The 24,617-nt window shown below is 42.7% G+C and overlaps 1 protein-coding gene and 1 non-coding gene across 3 annotated transcripts in view; one reads left to right on the top strand and one right to left on the bottom strand.

Annotated features, from left to right (window-relative positions):
• The window catches only part of LOC106607639 (zinc finger and BTB domain-containing protein 1), a 41,075-nt gene that overhangs the window by 10,798 nt on the left and 5,660 nt on the right, over positions 1–24,617 (top strand). The window contains exon 2 of one of the 2 annotated variants that reach the window (XM_014204779.2): positions 19,785–24,233. The exons of the other annotated variant lie outside the window; for it this stretch is intronic. Within the exon in view, the coding sequence (XP_014060254.1) occupies positions 19,789–21,888 (2,100 nt within the window). The 5' untranslated portion in view covers positions 19,785–19,788 and the 3' untranslated portion in view covers positions 21,889–24,233. Of the gene's footprint in view, positions 1–19,784; positions 24,234–24,617 lie in introns of those variants that run through there. 2 annotated transcript variants of the gene reach the window in all.
• Positions 10,664–10,739, bottom strand: trnav-uac (transfer RNA valine (anticodon UAC)). Its single transcript has one exon. It is a non-coding gene; the product is annotated as a tRNA-Val (tRNA).

Genomic DNA, 24,617 nt, shown 5'->3' with positions numbered 1-24,617 from the left:
AAAAATATTATGTAGTATGGGCATAATGTGGCTGTGATCTAACAAGTTCATTAATCATACACTAGGTCCTGGCCATAATTTAATATAGCTAAATATAATCACTCCATTGTTGGGAATAACAATGATAACATAGAAAGAAAGGAAGGACTGGAATAGTTAAGTGTGTGAATTGAGATGAAGGCATCATCCAATATTTAGGGTATTTATTAAGCCCAAGTGCACACACACACACACACACACACACACACACACACACACACACACAGCATATAGGTATTTTGAATTATATGGAGACACAAAGGGGAGAACCTGCTACATTAACAGTACATTAACAGTACAAGCTCAGATGTACAGTGTAATCTGTCCCTGCCTCAAACTCAAAACTCTGGTCTGGGTAGCACTAAATATCTGGAGACGAGAGAGACGGATGTCACAAAACAGTGCATTAAATCACACACAGAGAAACGTGTGTGCAAACAAAACACAGGCATGTAGTAGTACAGGGTGTATACAGACTTAGAGTTGACTCATATACCCAAAATGTCCTTGTTTTTGAAAGAAAATCTTCTTTTTTTTTTGTCCATTAAAATAACATGAAATTGATCAGAAATACAGTGTAGACATTGTTAATGTTGTAAATGACTATTGTAGCTGGAAACAGCTTATGGATCTGTTGGAGAAGTAGGCAAATTGGAGTGGGTCCAGTGTGCCTGGCATGCTGGCTTGATGTGGGCCATGACCAGCCTCTAGAAGCACTACATGACGACTAAGGTAAGTGTGACAGGGTGATAGTCATTTGGGCATGTCACCTTGTTTTTCTTGGACACTGGGACGAGGGTGGTCTCGTTAACCATGTTTTGTACTGATGTGAAATATTCCTCAATTTCGCCTTTTATTGTAAAAGATAAATACTAACTTTATCATCCAAGCATCACATGGAACACATCCACAGCCAAACTCATTCCATAAACCAGTCTAAATAACATAAGTTTGCGACCTAACAGCTAGACTTGTTAACAATGCACCACATCTCTGGTGAGCACAAGGGAGAAATGTCATATTGTTTAGATGTGTGTCAACTAAGCTAACAGCAACTAAATTCTTTATGATGGCAGCCATGTTTGTTTATGTTTGACAAGCGAAAACTCCCTAATCCCAGAATACCATTCACTATAAGACGCAAATAAACAAATTCAAAGATGGCTGCGCCCATTGCCACTTTTCAGCGTATTACAAATATTCGATGTTTACCGAACAAAAATATAAACGCAAAATGTAAAGTTTTGTTCCCATGTTCCATATGCACAAAAAGCTTATTTCTCTAAAATGTTGTGGACAAATGTGTTTACATCCCTGTTAGTGAGCATCCTTCTTAGCCACGATAATCCATCCACTTGACAAGTGTGGCATATCAAGAAGCTGATTAAACAGCATGATCATTACACAGGTGCATCTTGTGTTGGGGACAATAAAAGACCACTCTAAAATGTGCAGTTTTGTCACACAACCCAATGTCACAGATGTCTCAGGTTTGAAAGAGTGTGCAATTGGCATGCTGACTGCAGGAATGTCCACCAGAGCTGTTGCCAGAGAATTGAATGTTCATTTTTCTACCTTAAGCTGCCTCCGTCGTTCTAGATAATTTGGCAACGAGTCCAACCGGCCTCACAATCGCAGACCACGTGTAACCATTCCAGCCCAGGACCTCCACATCCCGTTTCTTTACCTGCAGGATTGTCTGAGACCAGCCACCCAAACAGCTGATGAGAGTATTTCTGTCTGTAATAAAGGTCTTTTGTGGGGAGAAACTCATTCTGATTGGCTGGGACTGGCTCCCCAGTGGGTGGGACTGGCTCCCCAGTGGGTGGGCCTATGTCCTCCCAGGCCCACCCGTGGCTGCACCCCTGCCAAGCCATGTGAAAACTATAGATCAGGGCCTGATGCATTTATTTCAATTGACTGATTTCCTAATATGAACTGTAACTCAGTAAAATCATTGAACATGTTGCATTCATATTTTTGTTCAAGATACTTGTTACAGTGTATACAAGAACCGGAGCACATGACTTGACAAGGCGTTTACAGTTTTTGATGAATCACAAAGCAAATAAAATGTTATCACCTCACAGATCATCAAGCCTACTGCCTAGCCTAACTGTAGCGTGAAAGATTAAAAGGGTTGCCAGAGTTGGTCAAAACCAATTTAGGGGAGTTTGTAGGAGGGTTAGTTTCATTTGTGGGAGATTTCAAGTCCAAGGGGGGTTGAAATGGAGGAAGGTTGAAATGAAGGAAGGTATCGTGCAGGGATATGATGCAGGAAGTTATGATGGGGATTTATCAATGAATGGGGGGCAAACACAGGAGAAGTTTATAAGCTAAATAAAAGTAAAACCCCTAGAAAAGGGGGGTCTGAGGTGCCATAGTTACAATCTGATGCCGCATTCAAAACAATTCATTTCCAACTTCAGTGAGTTCAAGACAACTGGGAACTCATCCAACACGGAATTCCAACTCGGGAACTCAGGCCTTTTTCTAGAGCTCCTACTTTCTGACCTGAAGATCACTGACGTCATGATTTGACCTCGTATTTTTCAGATTTCCCAGTTGTCTTGAAAGTACTACAAGTCAGTCGAGTGAACCATCCCTTCACCTCGTTTTGTTATAACATCTTTGGTCTGACAGATGCTTACGTGACAACCAGAATGCATTGTATGATGTCAAAAAACATGGCGCCACATATAGCTGGCAAGTAGCTCAGCATATCTGTCCATTAGAATCTATGCAAGAATCGGAATGCATAATTTGTCACCAGAACTTTGAAACCGTGAATAAAACTGAATACATTATGCTCCATACATACGCTATGCTATAGTAGGAACGACTACACGATATATACAGAAAATAAGCCACTTACTTTGATAGGAATGCACACATCCAAAGTTATTATTTGTAAGGAAAACAATAATGAAGGCAATGCGGGCGCCCGCCAGAAAATGTGCCAGGGGGAAAGGTTTGTGCAAGGCCTGTTCTGACTAGAGATGAGCACTGGGGGGAATTGCTTCTTGGGCTCTCGTCGAAGAGAGAAGTTTTTCCAGTTCAGTAAAGCCTTAAACAGAAATTGTCGGTAACATTGAAATGGGCTTCTTCTTATGTGAATTAATGAGGTAGGACAGACCTTAATTCAAACTGTTAGAAAATAAAACTTGTTCGAAAATAATTAGAAATTGAGAAGTTGAAACACAGCCTATAGATAATTAGCAGGCGGCGTGCCTTGGTTTGAGGGCAGCGTGGTTTAACTGTCCTGTTGCTTAACAACCACATTTTGGAACAGTGGGTGCATTCTGACGTTATGCGCATAAAAAAACTCACGCTGTGGTACCCGTTAAAGATATTAGAAAATCACGCGTGAAAAGGTTAAAGCAGGTGGGGAGAACAGCCTGGGACAGGGACAGGTTGAAGATGTCCGAGAAGACGCCCACCAGCGTGGTCAGCACATACTCTAAGGATGCGGCCAGGGATGCCATCTGGACCAGTGGCTTTTTGAGTATTCACTCTTTTGAGAGATTTCCTCACGTCAGCTTCGAAGAGCGAAAGGACCTGGTCGTCCAGAGCAACGAGTGTCTTCCTGGATGGCTCTGTATTGTCTGCCCCGAAGCGAGCATAGAATGTGTTAATCTCGTCTGAGAGGGGGACTTCAGTGGGCATTGCACAGCGGGATTTGCCTTGATAGTCTGTAGTCCTTGCCACATGTGACCCAAGTCTGAGTTGTCGAACATCAATTCAAGTTTGAGTCTGTATTGTTGTCTTTTTGCTTCCCTAATGGATTTGCAGAGCTCGTACCTCAGACATCTACCACCTGTACTATGTATTTGTTGCGCGCCATCGGGGTTCGTTCTGCTGACATTGAATGCTGCAGTACGGGCTCTCCGCACGGATATCTCCATTCATCCAGTGGTTTTGGTTGGGGTATGTCCGGATTGTTATTGTGGATACAACATTTTCTAATGAAGCCTGTGTCTGACGATGTATATTCCTCATTATTGAATGAGTGGATGAATCTTTGAACATATTCCAATCAGTATTCTTAAAACAATCCTGCAGCATTGAGTCTGCCTCTACTGCTTGCATCAGTTACCTGATGTGGAATAGAGTTCCATGTAGTCATGGCTCTATGTAGTACTGTGCGCCTCCCATAGTCTGTTCTGGACTTGGGGACTGTGTGCTAGTATTTTAAACAGACAGCTCGGTACCCTCAGGTTGTCAACAGCTCTTACAAAAACAAGGAATGAGGAAGTCAATCTCTCTTCCACTTTGAGCCATGAGAGATTGACATGCATGTCCTTAATGTTAGCTCACCATATACTTTTAAGGGCTAGCCGTGCTGCCCTGTTCTGAGCCAACTGCAATTTTCCCAAGTCTCTCTTTGTGGCACCTGACCACACTGAACAGTAGTCCAGGTGCCTTGTTGATAGGGTTGTTAACCTCTTGGGGCTAGGTGGGACGCTAGCGTGCCACCCGTGGTGCACTCCATCAACAGCAGGTGCATTTCAAGAGCGGCAAATTTGAATCCAAATAAATGTCAAAATTCAAATTTTTCAAAAATACAACTATTTTACACCATTTGAAAGATAAACATCTCCTTAATCTAACCACGTTTTACGATTTCAAAAAGGTTTTACGGCGAAAGCATAAATTTAGAGTATGTTAGGACAGTACATTTACAAGAGTTGTGTGTAATGTTTTGTCAAGTCAAAGACAGGGTCACCAAAACCATAAAACCAGCTAAAATGATGCACTAACCTTTTACAATCTCCATCAGATGACACTCCTAGGACATTATGTTAGACAATGCATGCATTTTTAGTTCTATCAAGTTCATATTTATATCCAAAAACAGCGTTTTACTATGGCATTGATGTTGAGGAAATCGTTTCCCTCCAATAACCGGCAGTCAAGTCAGCTTCACAAATTAAATAATTAAAATTAGAAAACATTGGTAAAATATTATATTGTCATTTAAAGAATTATAGATTTACATCTCTTGAACGCAATCAACTTGCCAGATTTAAAAATAACCTTACTGGGAAATCACACTTTGCAATAATCTGAGCACTGCACCCAGAAAAATACGCGTTGCGATACAGACTAGACGTCATGTTGGGGAGATCTAAAATCGAAAATACTATGTAAATAATCCATTACCTTTGATTCTCTTCATCAGATGTCACTTCCAGGTATCACAGGTCCATAACGAATGTAGTTTTGTTCAAAAAAGCTCATCATTTATGTCCAAAAATCTCCGTCTCGTTAGCACATGATGTAAGCCAGCCGGACTTCTCGTCATGAACGAGGGGAAAAAATATATTTCCGTTCGTTCAAACATGTCAAACGTTGTATAGCATAAATCATTAGGGCCTTTTTTAACCAGAACATGAATAATATTCAAGGTGGACGAATGCATACTCTTTTATAACGTATTGGAACGAGGGTACCCAACATGAACTCGCGCGCCAGGTGTCTAATGGGACATCATCGTTCCATGGCTCTTGTTCGGTCAGATCTCCCTCCAGAAGACTCAAAACACTTTGTAAAGGCTGGTGACATCTAGTGGAAGCAATAGGAAGTGCCAAAATATTCCTAAGCCCCTGTGTTTTTCAATGGGATAGGTTTAAAGTCAATACAACACATCAGGTATCCACTTCCTGTCAGAAAATGTCTCAGGGTTTTGCCTGCCAAATGAGTTCTGTTATACTCACAGACACCATTCAAACAGTTTTGGAAACTTTAGAGTGTTTTCTATCCATATATAATAAGTATATGCATATTCTAGTTACTGGGTAGGATTAGTAACCAGATTAAATCGGGTACATTTTTTTTATCCAGACGTGCAAATGCAGCCCCCTAGACCCAACAGGTTAAGAAGGCAGAGCAGTGCTTTATTATGGACAGACTTCTCCCCATCTTAGCTACTGTTGTATCATTATGTTTTGACCATGACAGTTTAAAATACAGGGTTACTCGAAGCAGTTTAGTCACCTCAACTTGCTCAATTTCCACACTATTCATTATTCAAAATAACTGCTGCGCTTTATGTTGGGCTCCCGCGTGGTGCAGCGGTCTAAGGCACTGCATCTCAGTGCAAGAGGCATCACTGCAGTCCCTGGTTCGAATCCAGGCTGCATCACATCCAGCCGTGATTGAAAGTCCTATGGGCGGCGGGTTTGGCTGGCAAGTAGCATGTTGTTAGTAAAGATTGTAAAAAGCAAGGGGCCTAAACAACTACCCTGGGGAATTCCTGCTTCTACCTGAATTATGTTTGAGAGGCTTCCATTAAAGAACACCCTCTGTGTTCTGTTAGACAAGTAACTCTTTATCCACATTATAGCAGGGGGTGTAAAGCCATAATACATACTGTGGTTCCTCCTTTAAAAGTTGCGAGTTTACACCGCGGGACTTAGGTACCCAGCATCACGGTTTCATTGCTCCAGACCACCACAAGGAGGTGTTAGAGCACTCATTATGCATTTGGGTCCCAAGGTTTTTATATGACCAATCATATCGAGTGGTTCCAATGACGAATTTGACGCGAGCCACCCGTCCCTGGTGACTTTTTTTCAGCAAAGATGGTTGACAAAACATTATGGTGGAAGCTAATTTAAGTAATTATATCGTCATAACGAGTCAAGCAAAACATTTACAATTGAGAGGAATATGTTAGTTAATGTAGAGACAAATGATTGTGCATATTTTTTTTGTCATGAAGTTAATTTACAAAAATCGCTATTTAACAAGGTTTTTTTCAGTCATATCCAATACCAGGTGTATCAAACTCCATTCTGTGAATGATGCGGTGTCTGCATGTATGTATTACAATTATACACCTCAACAGTGTTTACCGCTCCTGGGACATCAATGATTACACATTGTAACTATGCAATAGACTACAAACATGATTTAAGTAAAGGCTGATTTGTAATTCATATATACAGAATAAAAACAGTACATCCTGCCAGCATGCCCACAAGCGTGCTGAATGACGCTTGGAAGAGAGCGAGGAACGAGATGGGAGAACAATCCAGGCTGTTCACTCTGAGACCGGCATAATAATGTAATGAAACAAGCAGGGAGCAGATTTCGAACCCTCAACATTCTATTAGACATTCTAATGGGCTATTAGCTAAACAATAGACTATTCAACCTTTACTAAAGAATTGTCTAATAGCTGAGCTAGGTGTGACCTCCCCCCACTTGAAAAAAGTCATTTGTATCTATCTTTCCACATCTACCTACACACGTATCTACCTACACACGGTTCATGTTCTGAAAAAAAAAATCATATCTATATATCGGTCATGGCTCCCGAGTGGCGCAGCGGTCTAAGGCACTGCATCTCAGTGCAAGAGGCTTTACTACAGCCCCTGGTTCGATTTCAGGCTGTATAACATCCGACCGTGATTGGGAGTGCCATAGGGAGGTGCACAATTGGCCCAGCGTCATCTGGGTTTGGCCGGGGTAGGACTTCATTGTAAATAAGAATTTGTTCCTACCTGACTTGCCTAGTTAAATAAAGGTTCAATTAAAAAAAAAAAAACTGGCAGCAACCACAGCGCAATCAATAGGTAAACAATGGCTGGTGCTGAAAATATAGCTAACTTGTTATGCAAGTGTTGCACACCAACAGATGGTGTGCAACACAAGTCGAGCAATTCATTTCAACAAAAATCTTCATTTTAAATTGACTTTACAAACAACAAGATGGCTTAATTGGAGTCTATTTCTTCTGAGCCTAGACCTATATAAAATACCTATATAAAAGAACTTAATAACTGGCTGAGGTAGGCTATGAGGCTTAACAGCCTAATAGAAGTAGGATCTTTTTTATTAGGCCTACTTACAGTTGCAACTGGTCAAAAATGTAGCATCCTCCATAAAACAATAATTTAAAGAAAAAAGTCTGCACGTTCGAACTAAAACAATGTAACTAATAATTAAAAGCGCACATTTGTAAATCCTAAACTCTAAAAGTAATTGGAAAGGTTGATACAAATTATGTGTGACATTGTGGTTACAAAAAAGAATGTAGCCCATCATGCAAATGTTTCCTATTAGCAGGACATAGACTTCTTATAGCCCGGCAACTGTTGTGAAAATCCCTCAACTTGCAATGTATTCGATGCCAATGTACTCTAAAGTGTTACATTTCTAACTCAAAACATCTTTATGCTTTCATTAATCTTCTTGATCTTCCTTTTTCTGTAGCAATTTTGAGCAAATTGCTCAAGGGCCACGGTTGATTCGTCTGTGAAGATGACATTATTGAATGTCTCGCCAGCTGTGATCTGGGCCTGCAGGACGCAAAATTCTTTGTTTGTCAGACGAATCATTGGGTCGAATCTACAGAACAGTACAAAACAAGCGAGTGAGAATGTCTCACCCCATGTTCAAGAATTTCCTTTTTCTCGCTCACTCTAGGTTAAATAAAAACGAAATCTCCAAAATATTGTTACTTTTTAATCAAAGCGTTTATTATTAATTAATTAGGAATATCTGAGAATATCTAACAAAAATTCCCCTTAGATATTCATTTAGAGTCCTCCAATCCTCTAAATGCAATTATTGTCGGAGAGTAACGTCATTGAAAAAAATATTTTTCGATATAGTGTAGGCCTACCATAGGTGAAATGAGTCTCACTAGTGTTGAGTAATGTGCTGTTAAAAATGGTGTAGGTCTTATTTATTTAAAGAGCATTAGAAGCAAAAGCCTACAACTATATTAGCACCGTTTCACGTTGCTCTGAGGCAAGCATGGGGACTGGTCCTGATAAATCAATGAGATTTTTATTTTCACTTAATCTCCATTTTGGTATTGGTTAGACCAGAATTAGAAAATTAGGGTACAGAAATGTTATGCTCTTAGTGTAACCTTTATTTAACTAGGCAAGTCAGTTCAGAACAAATTCTTATTTACAAGGACAGCCTACTCCTTCCTCATGCCCTGCGGGGCTTCTTTAGCTAAATAGCCCAGTACTGTACTGCCGACCGTCTCGTTGTACAGCACCATATTTTCTGTTCCATCCTAATGGAAACCCAGAGGGTTTTTCGTTTTTCTTGGAGTAGAAAAAACATAATATTAGTCAATTTAATTAAACAAGTACCAGTCAAAAGTTTGGACACACCTCCTCATTCCAGGAATTCTCTTTATTTGTACTATTTTCTACATTGTAGCATAATAGTGAAGACATCACAACTATGAAATAACACCGGTCTCCTGCGTGCCCCGCATTCTGTAGTACAGACATGGCCTGCTCTCGCTTATGTAAGGAATTAGGCACTTTCCCATGTTTACTACAGTAAAAAAAAATATATATATATATATGTATGTATGTATGTATGTATATGTATGTATGTATGTATGTATATGTATGTATGTATATGTGTGTATGTATGTATGTGTGTGTGTATATATATATATATATATATATATATATATATATATATATATATATATATATATATATATATATATATATATATATATATATAAAATATGAATGTTTGTGTATACATGGTCAAGCATGCTGGATCCTCTTGTGGGGCAGGATACATGTTGGTGATTTTTTGGGAACATTTGTTTTAGACTGGTTTGATTGAAAGTCACCCGCAACAATAAAGACTACTTCCGGGTGAGAGGATTCTTGCAGGCTAATGATCCTTTACAGTTCGCTGAGTGCCGCCTTGGTTTTGCTTGTGGCGGTATGTACGCAGCTGTGATAATAACACACGTGAATTCCCTCGGCATATAGTGGGGTCGGCATTTAAGCATAAGGAACTCCAGGTGGAGTAAAGAGGAGCTCGCAATGAAGCCACCACTCGATCCAATCGAAATATGGAGAAGCCGTCTGGATGAATAGCAGAGTCGAGTTTATTTTCCGTAAGCCACGTCTTAGTAAAAACAAAGACACAGCATTTCCCTGATGTCCCTCTGCGGTTGAAGCCTTGCTCTGATTTCACAAATATTGGAGTTTGATACCCCAGGTCAGGACTCCACTGAGGAAGGTGAATGGATACATAAGTGTTAAGTTGTGTAAGGCACAAGATGAGTTTTGGGGTCATGGGTGTTCCCTAACCTTTAGAAAGTTATGTCAAGGTCAAAGGTGACTCACAGGTCAAAATTGGTGTCCTCTGCCTCGTAGGTGTAGTGGTCCAGGGTGATGAAGTAGAAGCCTGACTAACCTTGTCAGATATATGTTCTCTACACACACTGATCCGTCTCCTGAGAACAACTGCAGTGAGAGAGAGAGAGTAAAAATAGGAAATGTCAGAGTTCATTTGGAGTTGGAAAGTTTAACATCTTAATGCTGCATTCAAGGTAACAGTCCATTTTAAGACTGTTGCTGTATCAAAAGAGGCAACTATGGATAATCATTTAGCTAAATAAATGATAACTTACTATGTGGGACTGAGTCGAGTTGTACCAATCCATGCCACTCATCAGTCAGTATGGCTTAGTATTAAACAGCCTACTGTCATTTCACCCCCAACCATTTTTTTTTTTTTTTTACATTTTTTAGTCATTTAGCAGACGCTCTTATCCAGAGCGACTTACAGTAGTGAATGCATACATTTCAAACATTTCATACATGTTTTTTTTTTTCTTCCGTACTGGTCCCCCGTGGGAATCGAACCCACAACCCTGGCGTTGTAAACACCATGCTCAACCAACTGAGCCACATGGGACCTGACCCTTGTCGTGGAGAGCTATCCTCCTATAGGTTCACTTCATCCCTTACCTAACCTACTTGTATGTATGTTAGGTAAGGGATGAAGTGAACCTATAGGAGGATGGCTCTCCATTCAGTATAGAATTATCCTCTATATAGAACCATCTTTCTAACCAAATAGACAGCAGTTGGTAATAGTAGTAATGGTTAATAACATAAAATCAAATGTTATTTGTCACATGCGCCAAATACAACAGGTGTGGACCTTACAGTGAAATGCTTACTTACAAGCCCTTAATTAAGCAACGATGCCGTTTTAAGAAAATACCTAAAAAAATATGAAAATTAAGAAAAAAGTAAGAGATTAGGAAAACTAATAATTAAACAACATCAGTGAAAAACATAGCCCCGCTATTGTACAGGGGTACCGGTACTATGTCAATGTGTGGGGGCACCGGTGTCGAGGTAATTGAGATAATTATGTACATGCAGGTAGGGTTGTTAAAATGGCTATGCATAGATAATAACAGAGAGTAGCAGCATGGGGGTGCAAATAGTCAGGAGTCTTATGGCTTTGGGGGAGAAGCTGTTTAGAAGCCTCTTGGACCTAGACTTGGTGCTCTGGTACCGCTTTCCGTGCAGTAGCAGAGAGCACAGTCTATGACTTGGGTGACTGGAGTCTTTGACAATTTTGTGGGCCTTGCTCTGACACCGCCTTGTGTAGAGGTCCTGGATGGCAGGAAGCTTGGCCCCGGTGATGTACTGGGCCGTACGCACTACCCTCTGTAGTGCCTTGCAGTCGGATGCCGATCAGTTGCCATACCAGGCAGTGATGCAACCCGTCAGGATGCTCTCGATGGTGCAGCTGTAAAATCTTTTGAGGATCTGACGACCCATGCCAAATCTTTTCAGTCTCCTGAGGGGGAATAGGTTTTGTCGTGCCCTCTTCACGACTGTCTTGGTGTGCTTGGACCATGTTAGTTTGTTGTTGACGTGGATGCCAAGGAACTTGACGCTCTCATCCTGCTCCAGTTCAGCTCCATCGATGAGAATGGGGGCATGCTCGGTCCTCTTTTTCCTGTAGTCCACAATCATCTCCTTTGTCTTGATCACGTTGAGGGAAAGGTTGTTGTCCTTGCAACACATGGTCAGGTCTCTGACCTCCCTATAGGCTGTCTCATCGTTGTCAGTGATCAGGCCTACCACTGTTGTGTCATCAGCAAACTTAATGATGGTTTTGGAGTTGTGCATGGTCATGCAGTCATGGGTGAACAGGGAGTACAGAAGGGGACTGATCATGCACCCCTTAGGGTGTTGTTGCCTACCCTCACCACCTTGGGGCGGCGTGTCAAAGTCCAGGACCCAGTTGCACAGGGCGGGATCGAGACCCAGGGTCTTGAGCTTAATGACGAGTTTGGCTGGCACTATGGTGTTAAATGCTGAACTGTAGTTGATGAACAGAATTCTTACATGGGTATTCCTCTTGTCCAGATGGGTTAGGGCAGTGTGCAGTGTGATTGCGATTGTGTCGTCTGTGGACCTTTTGGGGTTGTAAGCAAATTGGAGTGGGTCTAGGGTGTCAGGTAGGGTGGAAGTGATATGATTCTTAACTAGTCTCTCAAAGCACTTCATGATGACGGAAGTGAGTGCTACGGGACGATAGTCGTTTAGCTCAGTTACCTTAGCTTTCTTGGGAACAGGAACAATGGTGGCCCTCTTGAAGCATGTGGGAACAGCAGACTGGGATAGGGATTGATTGAATATGTCCATAAACACACCAGCCAGCTGGTCTGCACATGCTCTGAGGACTCGGCTAGGGATGCCGTCTTGGCCGGCAGCCTTGTGAGGGTTAACACGTTTGAAATGTTTTACTCACGTTGGCTGCGGTGAAAGAGAGTCCGCAGGTTTTGGTAGCGGGCCGTGTCGGTGGCACTGTATAGTCCTCAAAGCGAGCGAAGAAGTTGTTTAGTTTGTCTGAGAGCAAGACATTGTGGTCCGCGACGGGGCTGGTTTTCTTTTTGTAGTCCGTGATTGACTGTAGACCCTGCCACATTCCTCTCGTGTCTGAGCCGTTGAATTGCGACTCTACTTTGTCTCTATACTGACGCTTAGTTTGTTTGATTGCCTTGCGGAGGGAATAGCTACACTGTTTGTATTTGGTCATGTTTCCGGTCGCCTTGCCCTGATTAAAAGCAGTGGTTCGCGCGAATGCTGCCATCAATCCACGGTTTCTGGTTGGGGAAGGTATCAATAGTCGCTGTTGGTACAACATCACCGATGCACTTGCTAATGAACTCGCTCACCAAATCAGCCTATATCATCATGTTGTTGTTCAACGCTATCCAGAACATCTCCCAGTCCACGTGATCGAAGCAATTTTGAAGTGTGGAATCAGATTGGTTGGACCAGCTTTGAACAGACCTCAGCACGGGCGTTTCCTGTTTTAGTTTCTGTCTATAGGCTGGGAGCAACAAAATGGAGTCATGGTCAGATTTGCCAAAAGGTGGGTGAGGGCGGACTTTGTATGCATCGTGGAAGTTAGAGTAACAACGATTCAGAATTTTCCCAGCCCAGATCGCGCATTCAATATGCCTCCCAAGGGTGCGTTCCCAGCCCTCTCCTGTACTCCCTGTTCACCCATGACTGCGTGTCCATGCACGCCTCCAACTCAATCATCAAGTTTGCAGACGACACTACAGTGGTAGGCTTGATTACCAACAATGACGAGACGGCCTACAGGGAGGAGGGGAGGACCCTCGGAGTGTGGTGTCAGGAAAACAACCTGACAATCAACGTCAACAAAACAAAGGAGATGATCGTGGACTTCAGGAAACAGCAGAGGAAGCACCCCCCTATCCACATCGACGGGACAGTAGTGAAGAAGGTGGACATTTTTTACTTCCTCGGCGTACACATCACGGACAAACTGAAATGGTCTACCCACACAGACAGCGTGGTGAAGAAGGCGCAACAGCGCATTTTCAACCTCAGGAGGCTGAAGAAATTTGGCTTGTCACCAAAAACACTCACAACCTTTTACAGTTGCACAATCGAGAGTATTCTGTCGGGCTGTATCACCGCCTGGTACGTCAACTGCTCCGTCCACAACCAAAAGGCTCTCCAGAGGGTAGTGAGGTCTGCACAACGCATCACCGGAGGCAAACTACCTGCCCTCCAAGACACCTACACCACCCGATGTCACAGGAAGGCCAAAAAGATCATCAAGGACAACAAACACCCGAGCCACTGCCTGTTCACCCCGCTATCATCCAGAAGGCAAGGTCAGTACAGGTGCATCAAAGCTGTGACCGAGAGACTGAAAAACAGCTTCTATCTCAAGGCCATCAGACTGTTAAACAGCCATCACTAACATTGAGTGGCTGCTGCCAACATACTGACTCATCTGTAGCCACTTAATAATTAATAATTGGATGTAATATATGTATCACTAGTCACTTTAAACAATGCCACTTTATATAATGTTTACATACCCTATGTTACTCATCTCATATGTATATACTGTACTCTATACCATCTACTGCATCTTGCCCATGCCGTTCGGCCATCGCTCATCCATATATTTGTATGTGTATATTCTTAGTCATTCCTTTACACTTGTGTGTATAAGGTAGTTGTTGTGAAATTGTTAGATTACTTGTTAGATAGTACTGCATGGTCGGAAGTAGAAGCACAAGCATTTCGCTACACTCGCATTAACATCTGCTAACCATGTGTATGTGACCAATAAAATTTGATTTGAGTTGAGGGCACTATGGTGTTGAACGCTGAGCTGTAGTCAATGAATAGCATTCTCACATAGGTGTTCCTTTTGTCCAGTTGGGAAAGGGCAGTGTGGAGTGCAATAGAGATTGCGTCATCTGTGGACCTGTTGGTGCGGTATGCATATTGGAGTGGGTCTAGGGTTTCTGGCATAATGGTGTTGATGTGAGCCATGACCAGCCTTTCAAAGCATTTTATGGCTACAGACGTGAGTACTACGGGTCGGTAGTCATTTAGGCAGGTTACCTTAGTGTTCTTGCGCACAGGGACTATGGTGGTCTGCTTGAAACATGTTGGTATTACAGACTCAGACATGGAGAGGTTGAACATGTCAGTGAAGACACTTGCCAGTTGGTCAGCGCATGCTCTGAGTACACGTCCTGGTAATCTGTCTGTGAATGTTGCCTTGTGAATGTTGACCTGTTTAAAGGTCTTTCTCACATCGGCTGCGGAGAGCGTGATCACACAGTCATCCCAGGCAGTTGATGCTCTCATGCATGTTTCAGTGTTACTTGCCTCAAAGCGAGCATAGAAGTTATTTAGCGCGTCTGGTATGCTCGTGTCACTGGGCTTCTCTCAGCTGTGATTCCCTTTGTAGTCTGTAATAGTTTGCAAGCCCTGCCACATCCAACTAGCATCGGAGCCGGTGTAGTACGATTCGATCTTAGTCCTGTATTGACGCTTTGCCTGTTCAATGGTTCGTCGGAGGGCATAGCGGGATTTCTTATAAGCTTCCGCTCCGTGAAAGCGGCAGCTCTACCCTTTAGCTCAGTGCGAATGTTGCCTGTAATCCATGGCTTCTGGTTGGGGTATGTACGTACAGTCACTGTGGGGACAAAGTCCTCGATGCACTTATTGATAAAGCCAGTGACTGATGTGGTGTGCTCCTCAATGCCATCGGAAGAATCTCGGAACATATTCCAGTCTGTGCTAGCAAAACAGTCCTGTAGTTTAGCATCTGCTTCATCTGACCACTTTTTTAGAGACCGTGTCACTGGTACTTCCTGCTTTGTGCTTGTAAGCAGGAATCAGGAGGATAGAATTATGGTCAGCTTTGCCAAATGGAGGGCGAGGGAGAGCTTTGTATGCGTCTCTGTGTGTGGAGTAGAGGTGGTCTATAATTTTTTTACCTCTGGTTGCACATTTAAATTCTTGATAAAAATTCAGCAAAACTTATTTTCCTTGCATTAAAGTCACCGGCCACTAGGAAGGCCGCCTCTGGATGAGCGTTTTCCTGTTTGCTTATGGAGGAATACAACTCATTTAGTGTGGATTTAGTTCCACCCTCGCTCTGTGGTGGTATATAGACAGCTATGGAAAAAATGGATGAAAACTCTCTGGGTAAATAGTGTGGTCTACAGCTTATCATAAGATACTCCACCTCAGGCGAGCAAAACTTTGAGACTTCCTTAGATATCCTGCACCAACTGTATACATAAATGCATAGGCCCCCGCCATGTGTTTTACCAGAGGCTGTTGTTCTGTCTTGCCGATAGAGTGTATAACCCGCCAGCTCTATGTTCTTAATGTTGTTGTTCATCCACGACTCGGTGAAACATAAAATATTAGTTTTTAATGTCCCATTGGTAGGATATACTTGCTTTCAGTTCGTCCCATTTATTTTCTAGCGATTGAACGTTAGCTAGCAGAACGGAGGGCAAGGGCAGATTAGCCGCTTGTCGCCTGGTCCTCACAAGGCACCCTGATCTTTTGCCTCAATCTCAGTTTCCTTCTCCAGAGAATCACGTTGATCGGCCTGGTCGGGTGTCAACAGTATATCCCTCGCATCCAACTCATTGAAGAAAAACTCTTTGTCCAGTTTGAGGTGAGCAATCCCAGCTCTGATGTTTAGAAGCTCTTTTCGGTCAGCAGCAACATTATGTAGGGGCGGCAGCGTAGCCTAGTGTTTAGAGCATTGGACTAGTAACGGAAAGGTTGCAAGATAAAATCCCCGAGCTTACAAGGTACAAATCTGTCATTCTGCCCCTGAACAAGGCAGTTAACCCACTGTTCCTAGGCCGTCATTGAAAATAAGAATTTGTTCTTAACGGACTTGCCTTGTTAAAAAAAAAAAAAATTACAGAACAAGTTATGAACAACGCGAAATAATAAACAAAATGGCATGATTGGTTGAGGGCCGATAAGACGGCAGCCCCACCCACCGGCGCCGTCATGAGCAAGTCATCCTATCTAAGTGACAAATGCCCAAATGACTATTCCTCCATTCTCAGTTCCACTAATGATTAAGCTACGGGTGTGATTGATAGAAGTCATGGTTACCTGCAAGAAGTCCAGAGTGATGCGCATAGAGGAGAGTCAAGGTACTTCGAACAGAGTGGACTCCTGTATTTCCTATCTCTGTCAGCTAAGCAGAGAGCAACTTCCCCTCCGCATAGTAAAAATGGGCCTGCATGGAGAGAGGGAGATGTTTAAAAGTAATTATCTTTAATTCTAACTGCACAAAACTGCCAGAGTAAAAGTAATCAAATCTCCATCTACCTCCGCCACCACATTGGTCTTTCAAGTCCTCGTTAACTTAGCTAGCTAGCAGTGCTCTTGTTTAAACCAAAGATACTGGTTAGTTTTCTGTGGTTAAACCCTAACTAGCTCTCTGCTAGCTGACGCTAATCTAGCTTGCCTAATCAATAGCCTGCTTTAATAACAGAAGCTCATATAAATAACTATTAATAATTTAATATTGAAATCATAGTTGATTAGTTGGTTGGTTAGATTCTGGACTGAAAAATGATAGTGCTTAGCTTTTTATTATCGTCCCTACTTCACCATCACCTTGCCTTTCACCATCAAAATCCGGTTTCCACTAAATAACATAGCCACATCGTAAAAATGTAAGAAAACAAAAATGTTATTTTCGGTCTTAATTTAAGGTTAGGGTTAGGTGTAATGTTAGCAGTGTGGTTAGGGTTAGGTTTAAAATCAGACTTTAATAAGATACATTTTAGAAATAAGTGGAGTTTAGCCATAATAATTATGACTTTGTGGCTGTGTTATTTAGTGACAACTAAGTTCATTGGCTCTAATTTTCACCTGCAATAAAATGAGTAAAAGATTGTAGTTGCGAGTGCAACATTTTTTGGTGTGAGAGGATAAATCTATGTTGGGTGCGGTGTATTCGTGAGAGCTCAGTAACTTCTGAGTATTACCATGTAGTATCTCTGCAAAACAAAACAAAAATCTCTGCTCTCAAATTAATATTTTGCATCTGGCAATGATGTTCTGCATGCTCAAACTCACACTTGCAAGTTTAATTTGCATGCCCCTGCTGCCTGTGTGCCCGCTGCACTCATCCTCTGCTCTCTGGACTTATCCTCTCTGCTCTAAACTCAGTGTTTTTTTGCTCAATGATATTTTGTCCTGCTTGACATTTCCGTCTTTCCATCTCGCACAATGGACTTTAGAGGCTGATTTGATGTCAAAGCTAGGTGGTCTACTGCATTTTCAGCCCAGGACCACCACTAAAAATGCATCTAGCTATAAAATTTGGTACAGTAACATCGCACAAATATACACTACTTTTCAAAACGTTTGGGGTCACTTAGAAATGTCCTTGTTTTTGAAAGAAAAGCACATTTCAAAGTCCCTTAAAATGACATCAAATTGATCAGAAATACAGTGTAGACATTGTTAGTGTGGTACATGACTATTGTAGCTTGAAACTGATTTAATTTTAATGGAATATCTACATAGGAGTACAGAGGCCCATTATCAGCAGCCATCACTCCTGTGTTCCAATGGCACGTTGTGTTCGCTAATCCAAGTGTATCATTTTAAAACGCTAATTGACCATTAGAAAAAAAAATTCAATTATGTTAGCACAGATGAAAACTGTTCTGATTTAAAGAAGCAATAAAACTGTCCTTCTTTAGACTAGTTGAGCATCAGCATTTGTGGATTCGATTAGATGCTCAAAATGGCCAGAAACAAGGTACTTTGTTCTGAAACTCGTCAGTCTATTCTTGTTCTGAGAATTGAAGGCTATTCCATGTGAGAAATTGCCAAGAAACTGAAGATCTTGTACAGCGCTGTGTGCTACTCCCTTCATAGAACAGCAGTCTCAATGTCAACAGTGAAGAGGTGACTCCGGGATGCTGGCTACACTGCATAAAACCCACAAGACTACCATTGCCTTTATTTCAACTAGCTAATGTTAGCTAGCTAACTAAAGCTATACTGAACAAAAATATACAAGTAAAGTGTTGGTCCAATATTTCATGAGCTGAAATAAAAGATCCCAGATATGTTCCATATGCACAAAAAGCTTATTTCTCTCCAATTTTGTGCACAAATTTGTTTACATCCCATAGCTATTGTTAGACTCCTTTTGAGAACAAAACAGTCCGAATACAGAAGATGTTAGCTAGCCAGCTAAGTAGTCGTGTTTGCTAGCTTCAACATTGTATACACTAAGGTTAGTAGCTAGTAGGCTAAAAACTCCACCCAACACTTACCTACCAGTCCATGAAAGGGGGCCATTTCGGCGCCACTCTTCCAACATTCAAAATGTATTCCAAAGTTTATCCAGTTTCTGGATTGGTCATGCGCAGTCTTTTGGGGTCAAGTTGATTCAGATCCAAAAACTGAGAATTATGCTTGTTTCTGTCGATATTTTCTTAAAATGTTGTCCCTGCTACCAGAACCGTTTATCTGCAAACAAGTTAGCTAGCTTGTTGGCTTAGTCTCCTCTGTGTTTGCTTTTGGCGGCTGTAGCTCGCAGGTGACTTTCCTTCCTCTTCAGCCACGGAGCCATGGCAGCAGCGTCATTTGAGTAGGCAGGATTTAGCACAATGACACATCTTGCCCAAAAGGCCAGCCCAAGGCGGCTCAAGGCTCAACCCGATTTGTTTTCATTCAAAGTGAAAACACAACACAAGAAGTGGGGCGACCTGCGGATTCCACCTTTTTAAGGCATGAGTGTTAATCTTTAAAAATAATTTAATAAGCAACCATTAATGTGTAAATTATCGAATGTCTAGGAGTGTGGAGTACCTACAATTTAGTTTTTATGTTGCGTTTGTTGGGTCTCCTCTTGTGTTGTGAAAAGACTGATTCACATATGTCTCTTATATTGTTATATGTAACCTTTTATTTTACTAGGGGTATCATGAAGAAATAACAGCTTAATTTAGCGTATAAAGACATCATAAGACATGCAATTGGTCTCTGCACAAGTTTACACACTTGTTTTCGAACAGATTTGGTGCTACCAAATCTGTAGATTGAAGCATTGCTTTGCTAATTCTCTCCTCTCTACTCCTTTTCCAGTTTGATGGCGAGGCCGAGCCACAGCGAGCATGTCCTGCAGCAGCTCAACAACCAGCGGGAGTGGGGCTTCCTGTGTGACTGCTGCATCGCCATCGGCGACATCTACTTCCGGGCCCACAAGGCCATGCTGGCTGCCTGCAGCTCCTACTTCCGCATGATGTTCATCCGAGACCAACAGGGGACGGCGAGCATGGACCTCAGCAACATGCAGATTAGCGCAGAGTACTTCGACCTAATCCTGCAGCTCATGTACTTGGGCCGCATCGTGGTGGGCAGCTACGAGTTTGAGGAGCTCAAGGCCTCAATGGCCTTCCTGCAGATGTACTACATCCCCGACTCCCTGGAGGACCTCGGGGACATCAGAAGCACCTCAAACCTCACACCGTCCTCCTCTACCTCTTCCTTTTCCTCCACCACCTCGTCCAGCTCCTCTTCCTCCGCTGGCCCGGCAATTATCGGCAAAATGATTTTTGGAGTCCGCATGTATGAGCAGCAGAAGCCAGGTACCCCAGAGACCGAGCCCAAAAGTTTGCCCAAAGTTGCAATTACTGCTGTGCCTGTGCGACCAAGCATTCCTGTCCCAGTCAACAGGCCTGCACTCGTGGTGGTGGATGTGGCACCCCCTTTGGTAGTAGTAGCATCACCGTTTCTAGACAGCGTAGCTGAGCAACCTTGTGACCTACGCAAGAGGCCCAGCGCCCGGATCACCACCTTAAAAGAGCGCCCCCGCTTCGGACGCACATACACCTGCGACGACTGCGGCTTTGTTTTCAGCTGCGAGAAGTTGCTGATTGAGCATATCCTCACCTGCACCAACCGTAAGGCCTTCCAGGTCCCCAAGACCAGCGCAGAGGCAGACAATGATTCCAGAAAGGCGGAGAGCTCGGCCTCTGAGGGGATGGAGGAGCACAGGGTGGTCTGCAAGGCTAGAGGAGATTGGCCGGACCACAAGTCTGACTCCGACACAGCGATCAGGTCTGTGGCAACTGGTACGGAAAATGAGCCTGGGTCTGCCAGAAATATCACCATCAAGGTGGAGCCGGAAGAAAACGTAGTGTCCGAGATGATGAATGGCATTAAAGTGGTCCAGGTGGGAGATATCAGTGCGAGGCACAGTGCACTCAATGAGACTATGAGGGACCCGATTAAATTTGACCAGGAGCCCGAGGCTGGTGTTTCCGTCATGAACGACAGCAACAAGCCATTTGAAGGGCACATGTCCAGCAATGAGGATTCTGGCATACCTGCTAAGATGCACAAGATTAAAGAGGAGAAGAAGGATGGGGAAAGTTTGCCATGTGAGCTGTGCGGAGAACTTCTCACGGAAGAGTACCAGTCAGCCCACTACATCTCCAGCCACATGGGCCACATCTGCGCCTGTGGGAGGTGTGGCCAGGTCCTAATCAAGGGGTGGCAACTGCAGGAGCATGCTGAGCGCTGTGGCGAACCTCAGAGTGCGGACACTGACTCTCATGGGGAGGAAGGCGACATGCCCCTGCCAGAGGACCTGCAGGCCATGGACGATGGGCTGTTGGAGGGGGGTGACCTGGCCTGCCCCCACTGTGGCCTGTTTTTCCAGAGTGAGAGCCTGGCCTTGGAACACGCTCTGACCTGCCACGAGCAGGAGCTGTTCCGCCCTGTCCTGCTGGAGGATGGCGGTGTCGAGCCTGACCACCGGCGCAAGCATTTCTGTGCCATCTGTGGCAAGGGCTTCTACCAGCGCTGCCACTTGCGGGAGCACTACACCGTCCACACCAAGGAGAAGCAGTTCAGCTGTCAGACGTGCGGCAAGCAATTCCTGCGGGAGCGGCAGCTCCGGCTGCACACCGACATGCACAAGGGCGTGGCGCGCTACGTCTGCCCCGTGTGCAACCAGGGCACCTTCCTCAAACACGACCATGTGCGCCACATGATCTCGCACCTGTCGGCCGGGGAGACCATCTGCCAGGTGTGCTTTCAAATCTTCCCCAGCGGCGAGCACCTGGAGAAACACATGGATGTGCACCTATACGTCTGTGGCGTCTGCAGGGAGAAGTTTCGCCTTCGCAAGGACATGCGGAGCCACTACAACTCCAAACACACCAAAAGACTGTGTCCTGCCTGAATGAATGTATCTGTTACTTCAAAGTCATAAACGTGAGAACAAATGTATGCACTTAAACACAAAAAAAAGAACCTACTAAATCTGCACTTTCAAAATGTATGTCAAATCGAAGTGTCTTATTGCCTAAAGGATTAGGCATACATGTTTGAGTTTAATGTCTATTTGTTTTCCACCCCTGTACTAAACACACATTAATGTAATTTGATGATTGCCACATACAGTAGACAAATCCTTAGCACATTTGCCACACACAGTAGTGGCGCAGCGGTCAAAGGCACTGCATCTCAGTGCTAAAGGCATCACTACAGACTCCCTGGTTCGAGTTCACGCTGTATCACAACCGGCCGGGAATGGGAGTCCCATAGGGTGGCGCACAATTTGCCCAGCGTCGTCCGGGTTTGGCCAGTATAGGCCGTCATTGTAAATAAGAATTTGTTCTAAACTGACTTGCCTAGTTAAATTAAAAATGTAAACATTTACAGACAAATCCTTAGCAAATTTGTTCATGTTTTAACGCTTTTGGAATCTAGTGTCTAGCAAACATAGCCTATGCAAAATATATATATTTTTTTTATTGTAATATGAATCCACACTTTAATATAGTCTTGTTGAGCAGTTACTGTACCAGCACTTATACATTTAAAATAATGTCAATACACAAAAACACTAGAATTGCTCCACTGGTTGGAACCAGAACAAATAGAAACACATACTGAACTCTTGGCAATGGTTATAACCTAATTCCCTATGAAATTGTTCATGCCACAAAGACAAGATCATGCACTCTCTCTTTTGCATAATCAATTATTTAATCTGTTTACTATGCAATATTAGTAAACACAAAACTGAAAAATGGCTGTGTGAGAAAACGGTTATGTCTACATTACAATTGTTGTTCAGATTTCATGGCAAGGTAGGGGTATTGTAAATTACCTATACAATTAGCAACAGAACTTCTGTAACCCAGTGACTAGGACAGCCATCAATTTGGCTTTACAGACTGTAATATTTCCTTTTTGTATACTGTACACAGCCTAAAATCATTAAGTCTGAATCCACTCTTAGGAACTTTTATGTACTAAGTGATTTCTATTTCATTCATGTTACATTAGCCTTCTCTTCAGCTTGGATAGGTATCAAAGTAACATTTGTGTTACATTTAAAGTATCCCTTTACATTTGCCTTTGTATTACCTTGGCTGCATTTACACAGGCAGACCATTTCAGATCTTTTGCCACTAATTGGTCTTTTAACCAATCAGATCAGCCCTTTTGTTTGATTGCATTACACAGCTAATATTAAGGTTTGTCCTACATTGGTGTTGTATTGCGGGGAACTACTTGAGCAATATGTCTCCTGCATGTTAGATAGCATCACACACATTTCGCTACTGTGAAATGCAAATCATTTTGTTTGTTGCACTGCAGAGAGAACATAATCTCTGAAAACATCTTGACATGACATGCATTAGTGTGGGAGCTGGTGAAGCCTCTTAAGCCATCACAATGTAGCTTACAAAATAACCATGTATGGATGTTGTCTATTAGTTACCTTAACAAGGTGATATCCCTTCAGGGGCTAAAATAAGCATTATTAATGAGCAAGCAAGCAAATGTTTGTATAATCCACAACTCAGGGCCCCATTCAATCAAAATCAGGGTAAAGGACATTTCCTTAACACAGTAACAGTTTTTCAAGAACCATGCATTTTCTGTGTATAACTGTACCTTATGAGCTAACATGGTTCTGAGGAATAATTTTTTTCCCCCTTAGCCTAACATTTGGATGGAAATGAGTTTGAGAACCCAAACTGGTGTTATATAAAAGCATAGGTAATTTATCATTTTTGTACTTTTACTTCTGCAATTTGAATTTGTTATTGGATTTTACAACCTTTAAAATAATACATACATACAATCTGATAACTCACCCCAAGTCATGCTGATTTTCCTTGGTAAAAGGTAGGCCTAGTATACTCAAAGGTTAATTGTCTAGCTGTTTGTTGCTTTTCACAGTAGTGTTAAATGGCTCTTGGTATGTATCCTGTTTCAAAAGAGCAAGAGTGATGAGTCATCTTTTAAGGATCTGAATTTAGTTTATCACTGTCACTGTTTTTTGGTGGTCATTTCATTGTGTTGTGTTGGTAACAAGGTCAAGCTCGGAAATGTCAGTTTTGTTGGGTGACTGATTTTTGGGTATCTGAGAGGTGAAAACATTATTGTACCAGTTTGTAAGGCTGTTTAAAAAATATATTATTTACCCACGATAAATGTTTTCATTTGGATATAGATGCTTTTTCTCAAGGTCTGAATAAACCAAGTGGATACTCTCCATGTGAAAAAACATTTTGTTTGTGTCGAACTCCAGTGGGTTATGTTAATTAGTCTTTCATGTTGTCTTCCATTACTTAATTACCACATAAATACAAAGTATTGTAGCAGACAGCAACAGTGCAACTCCCCTATGGGTCTCAAAGCCCATAGGCAAACTTACTATTCACTGTTCCAAAACGGTAACCCACTTGGGGGGGAAATCGTAATAGGCCTACTTAGGTCAAGGGTTGTTATACTATCCCCTCCGTTCGGAAAAGCGTATAACCTGGCTTCAACATAACAAGTCCCTCACGTGTATACGCAACTCTGATAGACTCATCCCACTTCTGATCACAATGTAGGGAGCAACAACAGCCCAGAGGCAAACTTTCTAACCATGGCTCCAATAGAGTTAAC

This window comes from Salmo salar, chromosome ssa06 (assembly GCF_905237065.1).
Source record: "Salmo salar chromosome ssa06, Ssal_v3.1, whole genome shotgun sequence".
Classification (NCBI taxonomy): Eukaryota; Metazoa; Chordata; class Actinopteri; order Salmoniformes; family Salmonidae; genus Salmo; species Salmo salar.
The sequence above is the reverse complement of the archived record's forward strand: the minus strand, read 5'-3'. Positions and strand labels throughout refer to the sequence as shown.